The sequence below is a fragment of the Struthio camelus genome, chromosome 6 (assembly GCF_040807025.1).
Source record: "Struthio camelus isolate bStrCam1 chromosome 6, bStrCam1.hap1, whole genome shotgun sequence".
NCBI lineage: Eukaryota > Metazoa > Chordata > Aves > Struthioniformes > Struthionidae > Struthio > Struthio camelus.
In genome coordinates this window covers 25,589,130-25,605,195 of record NC_090947.1, presented here as the reverse complement: position 1 = coordinate 25,605,195, position 16,066 = coordinate 25,589,130, and the positions used below count along the sequence as shown (strand labels likewise).

Sequence of the window (16,066 nt, the reverse complement as noted above, 5' to 3'; positions counted from 1 at the left end):
TTGCTTTGCTGGATCAGACTATAGCATTCTTCCAGACCTGTACCATCTCTAGGTATTTTCTCCTAGTCACGGGTGGTATGTAACAGCAAGGCATAACTGCCGTAGAATAGTTATTCTGACAGAACGCTTTATCCTTCAGCACCTTTCAACTTGCTTTCATTTTATTCACATAGCAGCGTTCCCTGCAGCCAAAGCATAAAATCCAAATAAAGAGTAAATCCAGGAATAAAGCTAGTAAGTCTTCTCAAACTATGCAATACCTTCAACTAGACACTGTTGCTTCATAGCAGCCCGGCTGACAAACTTTGCTGACAAATCTACACCATTACAGGAACACAGAAAAGACAGGGACCACCTGGACATGGAATGTAGGTGCCACAATTACAGGCAAAAATGTTATAGTCATCTCATGCAAGAGACTCTCTGTAAAACAAGTTGAACAAGAAGGTAATTTTAAGTGGATGAACAGAAATACAGAGAGAGATGTATAATTTCAAAAATTTGCTCTATTTTGATGATATTTACCTCTAATCATTTGTTCTAAAAAGAAAATGAGGTAAGTAGACTCAACAGTCTTCAGTCATATGTAAAAAGAGAGAAGTACCTAGAAAATTTCTCATCTCTTCACATGCTATGTTAACCGACATTCAGAAGTCTTCTGGGTTGTCGGTGCGTTTCCTCTTCTCTTCAGCACATAGAAACCGTATCCGCAGCTCATCATAAATGTATACTTTTTATTTCTGTTACGATTATCCTAAAAGTCTTTTCAAACCAGATGCTCCATAGGACGGTGACAGACACTGAGCCAACAACAGTTACAATCAGTAGGACCAAACGAGTAACGAGGGCTTGCATAGGCAGCCAGTGGGTAATTTGATGAGCTAGTTATTTCTGGTTGTTAAGCTAATACAACACAAGCAGAGGCCTCCAATTGCCATTCAGTGTAGGTACCGTTTAATTGCTAATCTCCTGGAGACGGGAATTATCTGGTTCAGAAAAGCAGTCTAAGCAGTCTAAAAAGAAAGGATGATGTTATGTTAGGGCAAAGGTGGGAGGTGGAAATTATACAATAGGCAACAATGAAAGAGACTTCAAAGAAAGCACAATACATTGAGAAATATACAAAGAAAGAAGATTCTAGTAAAAAATGAAGGAAAAACACTAAGGCTGTCAGCTGAACACAACAAGAACCTCCTCCCATGTCTCAGTCCTTCACAAGAATCTCATGGTCACCAGCTGGAGAAGGTATTAGCAAAGAAACAAAATAGTAGGAAGTTGTAAGCACAGGAATTTGCAAGGTATGGGAAAGAAAGGAACCAAAGATGACTCGCCAAGTTAACATTTCTGAAGTCCAGGTATGCGTACTGGTAGTTATCAGCAGTCCGAGATACCCATTAGGGTCTGCCACACAGAGAGGAGAGATGAAATAAGTTACTGGACCGAATGCAAATGAGAAGTAAAAGACAGCTTGTCTGTTTAGGTTCAGAGCCCCAATTCCAGTAAAATTCTACTTCTTAAGCAAACAAAATAAAACATACAAACTCTGGCTTAGTAAATTGGATATGTAATCTTGGGAAGTGTGACAACCCACCGTGCTTTATACTGATCCCTACGCAGCCGCTACATGCTGTACTGGGCCAGAATAAATCTCTTCTTATGTAACTACTTAAAACTATGCAAACTAAGTTGCCCTGAAATAGGTAATCATAAATAAAACGTTGAAAGCAACTGAGTAAGGGCAACTTTGAAAAACAAACCTTGAGAATACACCACTAAGTGAAAGAGACTAAGATGGACTAGAACTAGGGTAAAATTTCCAGTGTTGCGAGAGATTTATATTGGTTCAAAAGTTTTGATCATGTAGTCATGACTTTTTTTTTTCCCCCCTCCTTAAGGCAGCTGGGGTTTTGTTGAGATAGTCCTGCCTCTGTTCCTGACCTACAAGGCAGAAAAACAAGGGGAGAAGGTAGAGAGCAAGTCCAGTATCCACAGCATGAAAAATGAGGAGGAAAGCTTAGATCTGAATAATTCCGAAGTGATGAATTTTCTTTGTACACATTAGTGTATCTTCAATTTATCAAAAGAAGTTAAAGTCTTCTGATTTTTCATCTACTTGCTTACGTATCCTAGCATGCTGAAAGTAACACACAGAAGCAGTATAATACAAGTACGGGAAATACCTTTGATTTTTAGCATAGGACTGTCACCAGTGCCCCAGGTACAGTTTGTTAAGTTTCTCCCTTCGGACAGCTATGCAGCATAATAAGTAAGGCATTTACTACCAGTAAAAATAACTATTCAGCAATGGCTCTTGATATACTTCAAGGCTAGATAACACAGTCTGAAGGTCGAGTTCTGACTTCTTGAAGCCTAATTTATTCAAGAGGAAACTAAAGTACTAGAGCTAGAAAATGGCCAAGCACTTTCCTCAGTTGATGAAAAAGCTATTTTTTTCCCAAAGGATTTCTGCCAACAGAAAAGGATTATGAGCAGAGTAGGGCACTAAACACTGCCAATTTCCTTGGTTACTTGGTATGAAGAATGTTAGATGTTCAAAGAAGGCAAGAAGAAACTAAAAAAACATACCAAAGATTTGTTCAAGAACTAAAGAGAGAGAGAGGAGAGAATGCAACATTAATTGTGCCACTAAACTTCCTCAAACTATACATGGCACAAGTAATGACCAAGTGTATTAAACTCTCAAGATTTTAAAAGACTTAAAAGAGCTCTGTGCACTTACTACCCACTCTCTTACACACACACAAACACACATATATACCCACCTACATCTCATAGCAGCTATGCAACATAACGCTATACAATTTACATAGTGAGATCATTTACAATTTTGTGTACAAAATATCCTGTAAAGTTCAACGGACTGTAGAGACTGGAGTGTCACAGAACAGAAAAAAAATCTGCCCCACAGAGCAGCAGAACCATAGGGATTTATCAAGTCAGTCATGTTTTGGATTTATTTATTAGTTGTGGGATCATTTTTATACATAATAAAAATGGCAGGAAACTACTGGTTTCATGTTTCCAAAAGCAGTAACTACGACTGGTCAAATGGTATATGATCACTGTACCAGAATCCATCTTTAGGAGCCTACTTGAATATAACAGGTACATATTCCAAGCAAAAACTGGTCCCAGAAACCTTCTAAACAATGGTCTAAACTTGGAAAACACCTTAGGTGGGCCTAAGGAGGCAGAGTTGTTAGCTCTCCCCTAAACAGCTCCTGGACCTAACCAGACCTCTTCCACAAAGTCAGAAAATGCTAGTCTGCCACTCTTCTCTCCTATCATCCGCAAATTGAATCTCTAGCATCACTTATGTAATATATTCATGGTAGAGGCTGATGTAAGTGTGGTATGACAAATAACTGAATCCTAGGCAGTTCACAAATCCTTTCATGGCTAACATGAAACTTGTATACCCCTTTCAACAAGTAATTGAGGTAGAACAGAAAGCTTCACAAAGTTTTTATGTATTAATCAAGAGGAAGTAGGTCTAGTCAAAAAAAAAAAAAAAGCAACTATCTTAGTACATACACAAAGGTGGAAGACTTTTCATCAAGTCAATTCTCCTTCTGGCAATTTTAAACATAAACTTCTTTCATCCTCCTGAGCTCCCTTCCCTTCCCCGCCCATTCCCAGATATACTCTTGCTCCTCAACCTTCCTCAATTGTTGTTCAGGCTCAAAACCTTTACCATTTTTATCAAACTCTGCACATCCAATATTGGCACATCCTGATGCTTTTTCCTAGTAACTTATCTCTAAGATCTCATTCTATACTGATTTCCCGGTCAGGCCCCCCTTATGCTTAACCTGGTTACTCCCATTATTTTCTCTCAGGCTCCATGACAATTCACTAAACAAAATATTCCATTAAAAATAAGACTTTGTTCCTGAAGTTTTCCAAACACACTGAAGCCCATTTCGCATTCAAGTCCCTCATCTGTCTTCGCATCCTTTCACGATGCTACTCTTTCTTCATGATATTGTACAAAAGGCAAAGAGGGCACAGGTGATGTTTATGCATCTTTAAATGACTCCACTCTTCAAACTGTCCTCATGAAGAGATGTTTCAAACATGAATGCTTTGTCTGCCTCTAGATATTTTATAAAAGGTATCTATTTATGCAAAATTCCTCGTTTAGCTCATTGGCCTTTCATCTTAGGGAACCCAAATGCAAAACCAAAAAATTACTTTCATGCTCTTAGCCTTGCAGACAGTCATTGCTAGTTCTCAATATGGTTGTCTTAAGGGACCATTTTTGTGGTGGGCAGAATGGTTAAAGCAGTGTGTGATTTCAGGCCAGAAAAATAAATGGATTAAAGGTGCAAGAGAATCTCGCAAACTGAATGCCTGTATCAGTCCTAAATTTGAGCAATCTAAACCACATCCTCATTTTCTAATCAATATTTCCTCCATTTTAAAGAAATTATGCCATCTCTTCAGAAATCACCAGAAATGATTCAGCTATAATACAAACTACCTATATACACCAGGCCTTTTAACACTGCAGGACCTAATATTCTATGAAGTTCTCAGCTGCTGTGAAAAAGCTATAAATCTGGTTGTTTCTACACCTTGCGTCCAACATCAGGTGCATATACATAATAAGTACTCTTCTGTTTATCACATAACTAGTCTAGTAGATTTTGGGGTGTTTATCTTGAATAAAAGACTTTTCAAACTAACAGTAAAACGTTTTGAACACATTATGACCTTTTCAATCTAATTTCTTACAAACCTTTTTAGAGGAGTACAAAGTTACCCATACAAAAGATAAGACATTTCTTCTGTGTTGGACTAATTCTGTGTCTATTCTATATAAATCTGGTTTTAACAGTATTCAGTATGCATAATTCCAGATGCCTATTAGGCAAGTCATTTTTTTGCTTTTGCTAAAAGACCCCTTGGAATCTAAATCAGATCCTGCAGCTTTAGTTACAAATATATTACTTAAGAATAAAACATGTCAACTGTGATAAGTACTTCATATCAGATTTTAAAATAAAAGTAGTATGAAAAAATTCTGGACAAAGCATATTAGATATTTGGAATTAAAATGAGGAAAAAAAGACATGCAAAAAGAGACTGGCAGAACAGCCAGATTACCACATGAATAATGCAAAATGTTACCTTTTGTGAGGGAGAGAGAACTAAAAGAATGGCAACATTTACAGTACCATTATTAATAAAACTAGACTTCTAACACAAGTACTGATGCCAGAAGTAATTACATAAAGATTGAGAACAATAGCCTAAAACAATACTTCATAAGTGAATGTGAAGTTCTCTTTACTACACAGTGCTAACATAACATTTTTACATATCTCATTTTCAGGCCCTTATTCATTATAGAAAATGTAAGTTGCACTACTAAAAGTGAGAGGTGATTTTTTGCCTTTGGTTTCTAAAAGAAATACTGTTCATAAGTAGCCTCCAGACCAATTGACTTGAAGGCACTGTATCAAAATAAGAGACTGACTGCATTGTATTTCTAGGTTTCTAAAGTCCATGAGAAAGAAAAACAAATTCTACGCGTGCGAACCAGCGCACCCATACCCTTTACCCCTTACAAACAAGCCCCTTTCTTGCCTGCTGCCTTCCTCCCTGCAGGATTCCAGTTATCAAGAGGAAATTAGGGTAGCACTACAGAAGTAGCGGAAGCACCCTCTGAACGGAGAGAAGAGATGGTTTCAGAAGGAATTCTGCATGCACAGATACAAACATCACAACCAAAACCAGGACACGTAAATTTGGCATACAATGAACCCTCAGTGAAGATACATGACTTTGAGTATTTTTGCAACTATGTGCAATCCAATACCTACCAAATGCAACATCCTGCGCTGCTTGTTCCTCCCACAGCCATTATTTTTATTTTGAGGTTTATAAAGTGAACTAAAGCCAATAACTATTGACAGTTAATTTGGTAGTAGAGTGAAAATAGTGGTGTTTTAAAATAAGAGAGAATATATAGGAAACTATCTCACTCACTATGCTTTTGCCAAAAAATGAAAAACTCTGAAGTTTCCGCAGAGAATGATGCTCATCTCTCAACAGAGAAGATTTAAAAAAAAAAAAAAAAGGCAATCCATTGCAGTGAAATTATTTTTCTCCATTAAAATATACACTTGAGTTAAAACTGAGTTTCCTAACCTTTTGAATGCTACACTGAGCAAAGTTACACACTTCTCCCCTCCCGCATATCACCATGTACTGCTCTGCGCATACCATAAGGAGTCCAATACAAATACAGGCTGTAAGAACAAAGAGCTTCATCTCCTAATATACAGATAACAAAAGAATAGCTGAAAATAAAACAACTCTGGCAACTGAAGATTTAGGGGGAAAGAGGGGGAAGAAACCACAGGATGGCAGGATGAGGGCTGAGAAAATAAACTTCAAATGACATTTTTAAAAGACCATTTATTGTGGTGTGTAACAGAGAGAAACCAAATTATTGGGATACAAACTATGTAAGAACACGTGAACGAGCATCTTCTACACACCCAAATCTGAAAGGGAAGTTACTATATAATAAGAGTAGTATATACTCTTGTAATTAAGGCAACAGTATAATCTAATCTGCACCAAACAATCACGCTAAAATTATGTGTTGATAGGCTTCCCCTCCAACTGAAATAATGAAGTAATCCGAAAGAATACCACAAATCTTTAATTCAGTAAAGCTATACATTCATATACTACTCCAGACCCAGTGGATTTATGCCGTAAGGCATATATGCTGTGTCCTGTGTAAATTGCTCAGGAGAACCCTTTAATACCATGGCAATATTTCAGTGAAATTTCATTTTTCACCCTGCTGGTATGTTAAAAGCCTCTGAGTAACAAAAGAGTCTATTAACAGTGATTCAGACACATTATGCAGCAGTGAATTTTTGAAAAATATCTACGCATTTACAAAATAAATCAAACTAACGAATTAGTTATAGTTTGCTTGAACGTCTTAGAAATCAATATATCTGGGTTAGCAGACAGTAGTATTTCCATACTTCACTTCCATGTGTATTTTTAAGTTTATAGATACTACCGTTGCGTAGATTTACGCCAGGCAATCCTAGTGTACACAGGCAGACTGATTTTGCTAAATTCCACGTTTTTGCCAGATAACTGAAAAAAGGCAAGCTGTAGCGGCGGGTCAACACTGTAGCGTTACCTTCATTCCCAAAGTATATGACAAACTGTCAACAGTTAAGATGTTAGCCAGAGAGGGTGAGGAAAAAGTATGCCGCATATGAGGCTAATCCAAAGCCTGTGAAAGTGGACCCCAATAATCCTTCACTAGGATGAGACCCATAGCCTTCTGCAGAGGTATATTTCAATATTCTGAAATGCAATTATGACACTTTATATTTAGAAAGCAGAATCACTTTCTTCCATAAGGTAGACATGGACAACCGAGAAGGTATAATGACAACAGAGAAAAAAGCACAGTAACAGATATTCAATTATGTATACTTATACATATTTATACTATGCATACATATATTTCACTTAATGAAGTTAAAGATCTACATTTATCAGAAAACAAAGACTCCTATTATACTAGAGATGTAAGAAAATATTAAGAAAAAAATAAATACAGCCAAGTTTACTTAAAACTTGTTTGTTTACACTGAGCAAGTTCATTATCACCCCATATTAAAGTGAGAGTTACAAAATTAAGATAAATGCCCTACCCGTTTCTGCAGAGTTAGTGGCATAACCGTAGGCAATGTTACTCTTCTTGAGCAGAAACTCATGTTTGTTTTTCACAGAGCTCAACAACCTTCACCAGGTGTTAACATGGAACAGAACAAAATACTTGGCAATATTCCTTGAAGCCTAACTTCTAACAACCCAACTATCTGAGAGTCAGCGCAAAGAAAAAGGTAGGAATGCAGTAAATGTCACGCTGTTTATATGAATCCAGTCCTACTCAAAGCCAATTACAGAAGACACTGGAGTAGGACTAACTAGAAATCAACCAACCAAAGTGCTTACAAACTTGTCTTCTGTCCTTGGAAAGGCACACACTGATATTTCTGTATATAATAATAAGCAGGAAAACATGCATTTACATCACTCAGAATCCTGTCTTCACTGTCAACACCTCCCAAATTGACAAAGACTATATTCTATGCCTTTACTGGTTATAGCATTTGGTTTTTTGTTTCTTTTTAAGTTTCATTGTTTGCTCTTTGCAAAATTCAAGTTTTGTCCAGCAACTAAAATATCCTGAAGTGTTCCTGATCTTAGGATTTCAGGAGGGTAGCTGAGCACAAGAATAGATGCATTGAATCCATGGACTCTATATGATTCTTAACTACCGTTATGAAAGCAGAGGCAAAGATCCCTTTCTTTCTTAAGAGTAATGCGATTTCTATCTTTGCAACACAACAAAGGGCTGAAAAACAGGTATGTAAAATGCTATAGTCAAGTGAAACTTCAGAAAAATACTTCATGAACTACAGTTGCTGATGATCCCTGTTCACGTGTTTACTTTATGCATCAATTATTTGCATAAAAAGTCTGATTTCATTACTGTGGTGCTACGAAAAAAAAATCCTTTTTATTCCTTTCTCCCTGAAAAAAAGGCAAAATTTTGCCCGATAAGGGAAGCTATAACCTTGCTATATGTCTCTTAACATGCTTAATAGCAGGCAAAGCAGTTTTGTTTTGTTTTTAAGCAGCATGAATACCAAGAATCCTATTGTAAACCAGATTACTAAACAGATGTTAGAACAGATGTTTTATAACTCTTGATAAAGCAGTTAGCAACAGAAACATTGCTCACCACAGATGAAGACAGTAAATGGTCTGCAAAACTTATTTGTATGAAGCAATCTTAATATCTCAAACAATAATGTACCAGAGATGCAGACTACTGTAGTCTCACAGAAAGTTACTGCAGGTAAATTATTTAGCACATATCTCATGTGCATGCTCTGGAAGCATTCATAACCGACTTGGCCAATACTGTAATAATCCATGCCAAAATACACCTTATAATATTATTGATACTGTTTTTTCCTCCAGTGAGTAACTGGAAGATGAGCACGCCCTTTAGTAATTCCAGAATGTCTAGAAAACAAAAATCTCAACTCCGGGCCACAGGGAATTATATACTGACAAGTGAAAGATAAACAATAATGCGATTTAAGGTAATTTGCTGTTTCAAGAGGTTTTTTTAAGTGGCAAAACAAGTCCTTGGCACCAGTAAGATGCTTTAGATTCCATGGATTCAAAGCATCTATTCTTGTTCTAAATTACCTTCTTGAAATCCTAAAATCACTAGGACTTGAATATATTCTGTTGCTGAATAAAATAAACAAAGATAAATGAAAAAAATACAACTCCCTTACAAACACTACAACCTGTAACATGTTGGCATTTTACCTGCAGCTGTCAAAGAGTAACAAAACACTTTCCAGGAACAGGAAGTAAAGACAAATATTTTCCAACAGTTTCAAAACCTTTTGTCCTTGATCACGACACACAGGGTGGAAAAAAAAAAAAAAAAAAAGCTATGAGAAACTGATGCTAAGTCATAAAGAGAATTTGTTTGGTGACAGGAATTTGATCCTTGTTCAGCTAGCTTTAAAACAGAAGCTTTTAATAAAGCCATAAAACCAGCCAAAATACAGCATATATGAGCCGTTTTCTTGGCTCCCTAATAAATGAGCAGGTTTAACCTTGGTTCATTTTACATTGAGCCTACAGCAGCAACAAATCCTTAGTAACTATGTAATCTTCTAAATATTAGATATTATACTTACTTACTTTATTTTCCTCTCGAAAGCTCAAGTCCAAAATCCTTATCACTGTTTCCAGAAATCAGCAGAATAAAAAATTGTTCTGGAGATCCAGTTTAAAGTGTTAATTCTTTAACATTTGGAGTGAACATCCTTTTCTACTACACATTGCTATGATAAATGACAAGGGATTGCAATTAAGTTTTTACCTTTCAGGTACACAGTTTTTATTTCCTATAGGAACATGTTCTCAAAATTTTATAATACAACTTTAAAATTTTGCTGTAAGATTCAGAAAACAAGTTGTGGTACCACAGCCCGATTCTGTAGGCATTTTAGGAATAAAGTTATACGTGCACGTGTCTGCAGCACCAGAGGTAAAAAATTCTCTCTACAGTCTTTTTTCCTTGGATCTTATGGAAGAATATTTGGAGAACAATTGTAAACCTTGGCTTATTAGTGACTACATTTGGATAGGGAAAAAAAAAATAACCCAAGCCATTTTACCTTTCCCATGGGTATTGAAGGTCCTTGCCTCTTGCAAAGCACGTGCAGCTTTTTGTTCTATGAATAATATTGACCTATTTGTCTGCAAGGTGAAGCAGAGGATTATTTTCCAAAGTGAGACTATCTGTATTTTATCTGCTCCAGGCAGCTTTAGAAGCCAGGCCTATCTGGAAAGTAAGCAAACGCCTAAGTGCTATGTCTGATATTGTAACAAAAAGCCATTATTCAGATTTGATTTGATTTTAAACAAAAACACCTCACTCATTTAAGTAGACTAATGACGGTACACATCAGTTGCACCAAGGAATGCTAAAAATGATATTGAGGAATACTTTCATATCTTAAATTTCACAAATACTGATTTAATACAAAAATAAAATAAACAGACATCTCTCAACTTCTAAGCGCAAACTCTGAAGAGTCACCTCACCACCTTCCAGTCAACAGTTCTACTGATAAATGTGAGAAACAGAGGCTTTGAAAGCTTTACTCTCTGCGAGCAGAAGATTTAGCTTGTCCACAACCGGTTTGCAAACAGTTCTGTTGGTTGTAGACAGGAAGGAAATCAGATGCAGCCCACTTGCTTGAGAGCTGCGTAAAGTTAATATGTTCATGCAGCTTTTCACTCCTATTTTTGTCACTAGGTCACCAGCTACAGTTCTGGGAACACTGTGCAGATACTTTTCAGATACTTTAAAATATAAACTTTTCATACTTCATGCCACTAAAGAAAGTGTGACTAAATTACACGGGCAAGGATTGAAAAGCTCTTAGTAAGAGTTAGTAGCTCCAACTAAGGTTTTATAACAATGTATGAAATAGAGATACCCTGCTAGTAGAGGAAGGTCAGTGTTGTACTTAAGGCACTGGATAAGGAGTCACAACAGCTGATTTTATTCCTGGCTCCGCCAGATATAACAGGAATGTGGGCATTATAGGCAACAAGGGCAAAATCAAACTCTGCTTTTGTCTCTGTAGATAGAAAAAAAATTTCAAGAGAAGTTATTATATTCATTGAGGTTAATAACTTTGATGCTCTTGTCTGCAAAGTTCTGCTTTTTGTACTTGTATTGTTTTTCCATCAGCTAAGGTGGAAGATTATTACACAAGAGCAACGTAAAGTCAGGTAAGTTATCCGTTGCGCTATCTGCACTTTCTGTCAGTCATTTCTGTCTCTATTAGAAGAATCAGTTACACCATCAAGGTGACTGCAGAAACATATACAGGGTATTTTTCACATAGGCGCAGTCGCACAGGTCTGCCAAATAACTGTTTTCTTTATAACTGAAACAGGACCAGCCCACAGAAAAAATTAAAACAAAAATCAAAAAATTCAAAGTTTGGTGGGTCACTTGTTGCTTCTCTACTCCCACAACACCGATACAAAGAAATGTAACAAGGTCTTATTCCTCCAACATAGCATACAGTACAACTTCTTACAGGGTTGATAATAACTAATTTCTTTGCAGAAGCAGCTGCACTAAGACAGGATACAGTACCTGTAAAGCAATATGCGTCTCTAGGGACTTCCAATGAAGTTTGAACCATGATCATCTTTCTTATTCTGCCTCTTTATACAATTATCCTCTTACTAACTTTTCCTATTATAACAGACTCACGTGGCACAAAAAAGAAACAGCACATTTCATAGTTTCAGCTCTTCCTCTTTTGGCCTTTTCATGTATGAGCTATGCCTTACAAGGAACACATCATGTCAGAGCAGTTTAAGGGCAAACTAAGATAACCTTAGATTCCAAACCCTGCACTGAAAAACCATCTCCAAATTTGTCATTTCATAGTTCTCACTGGATTGCTATCCTCTTGCTGGCAAAGGAACACGTACCACATGAACTATGAACCCGTTCTTTTTAATGCTATCCCTGAACAACAAACCCGAGTGTCAGCTTCCTTCTTCCCCCATTTAGAGCTATGATATGACTGGGTCAAACTGACCCTTATGCATACATAAAACAAGATTCTCAGATGGAAATTCTCAGAGTGTGTACTTTCTGACAGTAAGTTTACAAGCTGGTTGTACTAGAAGACAAATATTTATCATCTTAATTTATCAGAGGAAAACGTGTTCAGTAATATACATGGAGCCAAAGCAAGAAGAAGTACAGGTTGCAGGAAGAGAGTGAGTGGACCAGGACACATAAAGCAGCTTCTTGGTTCCATAGCTGAATCACTGGCTTGAATTTTAAGGTCCTCACAGGTCACTCTTCTGAAGAGGCTAGTTTCATTTGAGAAACAGTGGGTCCTCTCACGTCACTAATAGACGGAAATCAACCAACGATAGCAGAGAGTCAGGCAAGCAAGAGAGCTCCGTGAACAAGTTATTTTCCTCACTGTTTGTTCAGTCAGGAAACACTTCTGCTTGGCCTGATTTAGAAATGTATTTTCCCTTGTCTTGGAGTCACAACAGTAGATATCCTCTTCAATCTCATTCAGGGGAGTCTACACAAACAATTTCCCAGGCCATGATTTTGGTACTTGGGTAAACACAACGCCTACTTCAAAACAGTAACACTGCTGAAAGAGTTTTGGAAGTGAACAGCAGAAAGCCAAACAAGCTTTGTACCAATGCATAAGCCCATATACAAGGGTTAGAAGTGTTTTTTCACCACTTTTCCACAATATTTCTCTAGAAGAAGCCTAGAATGACTCATTCCTCTCCTCCCCTCCGCCTTACATGTTGTTTATTTGCAGTTATCCTACGAATCCCCCTCCTTTAGGCCTGAAAAGCTGAATAGTTTCTGTTTATTCAGGACTTGCAGTGTCTCCATCCCAGATTAGCAACACGTCAACTAAGATGAATTTATCATTCACTAGCCCCAATTCCTTTAGAATATCTTATGTCTTCTATAGGGCTTGATTTGACACAGCAACTGTATAATCCAGTTTTCCCTAAGGTTTACATTCCTCACATCAGCTTTGGCCATCTAGTGCCAAAGTATAACAGAAACATTACAGGAGTTGCCACTACCTTTCATATCTATAAATCTTCTATCTGTTTCCCACCACCTACTACAAGAAGAACAACGTTACAAAACTCCTGCTGGGTACTTGACTTACTTGAAGAATTATTAATGTTTAATCTTAAGCATTATTCAGTAAGGTCACTGTCTCATAAGTAGAAGTACAAAGGACAAAGTGCAAAACTTTCTAAGTAACTGAAAAGGAGCGTTTTTCCAAAATCCTTCCAACTCATTTGTGATCATATTTTAAGAAAACAAAACAAAATCACAGCATATCCATTTCTTCATTGCTCCTCTTTTCCATGAATGAGAAGAATATTATCCTAGGATCACATTAATAAATAGTTTTGTGGACACTTGGATAAAAATGAATCCCATTGCCCAGAGAAGGTAGCACACACAAACTTCCTTTGAAAGCTCCACGCTCGGAGTATCTGGAAACAGTAAGCTCTAAGTGATTCACCCTTGCAAAAGTTGCTAATCCAGGACTACAGCCTACCAGAATACTACAAATTAATGTTTTCAGCTGTGAAATATCCCTTTGTCTTCCAGAATTGTTGGTTGCTGAAACACAAAAGAGAGCCAGCTCTGCTCAATTTAAAGCAGGGAGTTTCAATCCAGATCATTTCAAATTGAGGAAAGGATTTAAACCTTCAACACCACAAACCAGGGCATTAATCTTCAACTCTGTAAAGCATGTATTTTTTCCCTTTTTGAGAAGTCCAAAAGACTTTTCTCTCTCCCAGCTCTACCCTAACTGAGCAATTCAGGTTTTAATCAGAAAATGAACATCTTATCACAATTCTGTTTTCACAAAAACAATCTAAAGCAGAAGTAAAACCGCTTTCCAAGACAATCTGAAATTGGATAGCTGTTACCTCCTGGACAGGTCAGACACACATACAAAAATCCCTTTAGAAAATTTTGAATAAAAAATTACTTCAAAAATGTAGCTTCATGAGAACTGTCAGATGTATTATTAAGTGCTACCAGTCAAAAATTACAACTATGGGAACAAAATTGAAGAATGAAAACCAGGACATGGAAACTTTTTCTTTAGCCTGGTGTCTAGTATACACTGGGTGCCAGAGCGTGACAGGATTTTGGATCTTGTCTGCTTCCCAAAATGACAGAGAATATTCCTGCATCATAATACAACATCTCGCTAATCGCGGAGAAACTTGTTTATGTTAGAGAAAAGCCAAAAAATAAAAATCACACCAGCGTGACAAAAATATTCTCTTCTCCTCTTACCAGATTATTTATCTTCCCTCAAATGATTACGGAAGTGTTAACACTGCAGGGACATCTGAACTTAGACAATGGAAAAAGCTGAATGCTGTTCTTTAATGCAACTCTAAATTTCTCAACATCAGAGAGCGTAACGCCTCTTTCCACCCTTACCAGTTCTCCTCGTAAACTTGCAGAATCTTAAATCCTTGTTACGTACACTCCTTGAAAAACTTTGCAACTGCCCATTTGCACAAAACAGGCTTAAGGCACATCGAAAAGCACACTGATACAACAAAGTTCTGTCAACTGAGTCATAAGAAAACCCTCATATTTTATGCGCTTCCCCCTCACTACAGCAGTAAATACTAGTGATTATGAGAAATTCTTGAAACTTCCAGCCTGTTTACTCAACATTTGATACCATTCGGTATCATTATCAAGTGCTTGCAGCTGTTCACAAACTCAAGGTCTTAATGCAATCAGTAATAGGAGTTATCATAACAGAACTAATATAAAAAGGCTATTTATAGCCTAAGAATGCCCTTGCTGAAAAATCCAATTCTGCTCATAAGGCAATCTACTGTACCTTGTATTGCTGCTGGATATTATGTCAAGTTAAGAAGCAAACAGACAGACAGACCAATACGCAGCACACACTTACATACCAGAAATAGGCAGGAGCAATTCATCCGCATACTAATTAGAAGCGCAGGCACATCCCTAAGATAACCAATATACATATCTCTCTTAAGACTTAAGTATTAAATCTCATGAACGCTACTGGGCCAAAACATGAGCTGATTAGCTGCAAAGAAACGCTCTGTGACTGAAACAGGAGAAAAGGAAGTTCACGCTGTTACTGGAGCAGAGGTCTCGTTTCTCCTTCTTTTTAATTCCTCCTCCCACAGCTGCTCTTCTTGCGAAATTCTCTTTGGCCTGATTAGCATTTTTTTTTAATCTCCCCATCTGAGCTGACTCCTATCAGGACTCTAACATGACAGGTATACTGAAATACGGTATCTTGAAGATTTCCCTTTATCTTCAATCCCAAATTGAAAGCAGCCGAAGGAAAGAATTCCCTCAGAAGTAGCAGCTTTAAACATGCCCAAGACAAACAAGAAGAACGCGGCCAGTGGTCAACTGTCATCCCACACTTAAGATTACAAGATTTTACCACTTGCTAAAGTTATATCCTATCTTCTTAATAGGAACGTTCAGCTGCTAGAAAAATTTGAAATCCGTGAGCCCTGAAACCCTCAGTCAGAAACAGTATCAGTTCTTACCTCCATACACACAAAAGTGCTCAAAAATCATTAGTCAGTCACACGATTCTGATGCCGAATCTACAGACTGGGCATCCTGGTTCCTACTATACAGGCATTCAACAGAAGATTGCTCTTATCCTAAGATCCTCATTTACGTGATCTGCAGATGACAAGACATGGATATCAGATGTCGACTAATTATACTGCAGGTGGTGGGAAGGGTGAGAGATCTCAGGTTTATTCCTAGTTTCTATACTTTTTCTTGCAGAAGGGAAACACAGTCATGAAAGCAATGGCAGGTAAAGTG

The 16,066-nt window shown here is 37.3% G+C and overlaps 1 protein-coding gene and 1 long non-coding RNA gene across 8 annotated transcripts in view; one reads left to right on the top strand and one right to left on the bottom strand.

Annotated features, from left to right (window-relative positions):
- Positions 1-16,066, top strand: part of LOC138067650 (uncharacterized) — a 64,456-nt gene that overhangs the window by 14,508 nt on the left and 33,882 nt on the right. The window contains exon 2 of the long non-coding RNA XR_011141931.1: positions 7,800-7,913. This is a non-coding gene — a long non-coding RNA (uncharacterized lncRNA). The remainder of the gene's footprint in view (positions 1-7,799; positions 7,914-16,066) is intronic.
- Positions 1-16,066, bottom strand: part of GRB14 (growth factor receptor bound protein 14) — a 65,679-nt gene that overhangs the window by 40,470 nt on the left and 9,143 nt on the right. For 3 of the 7 annotated variants that reach the window (XM_009676172.2, XM_009676176.2, XM_009676177.2), the window contains exon 1: positions 15,160-15,311. The exons of 2 other annotated variants lie outside the window; for them this stretch is intronic. In XM_009676172.2, the coding sequence (XP_009674467.1) occupies positions 15,160-15,234 (75 nt within the window). In that variant the 5' untranslated portion in view covers positions 15,235-15,311. Of the gene's footprint in view, positions 1-7,721; positions 7,879-15,159; positions 15,312-16,066 lie in introns of those variants that run through there. 2 more of the 7 variants (XM_068948777.1, XM_068948780.1) reach the window with 2 other exon arrangements.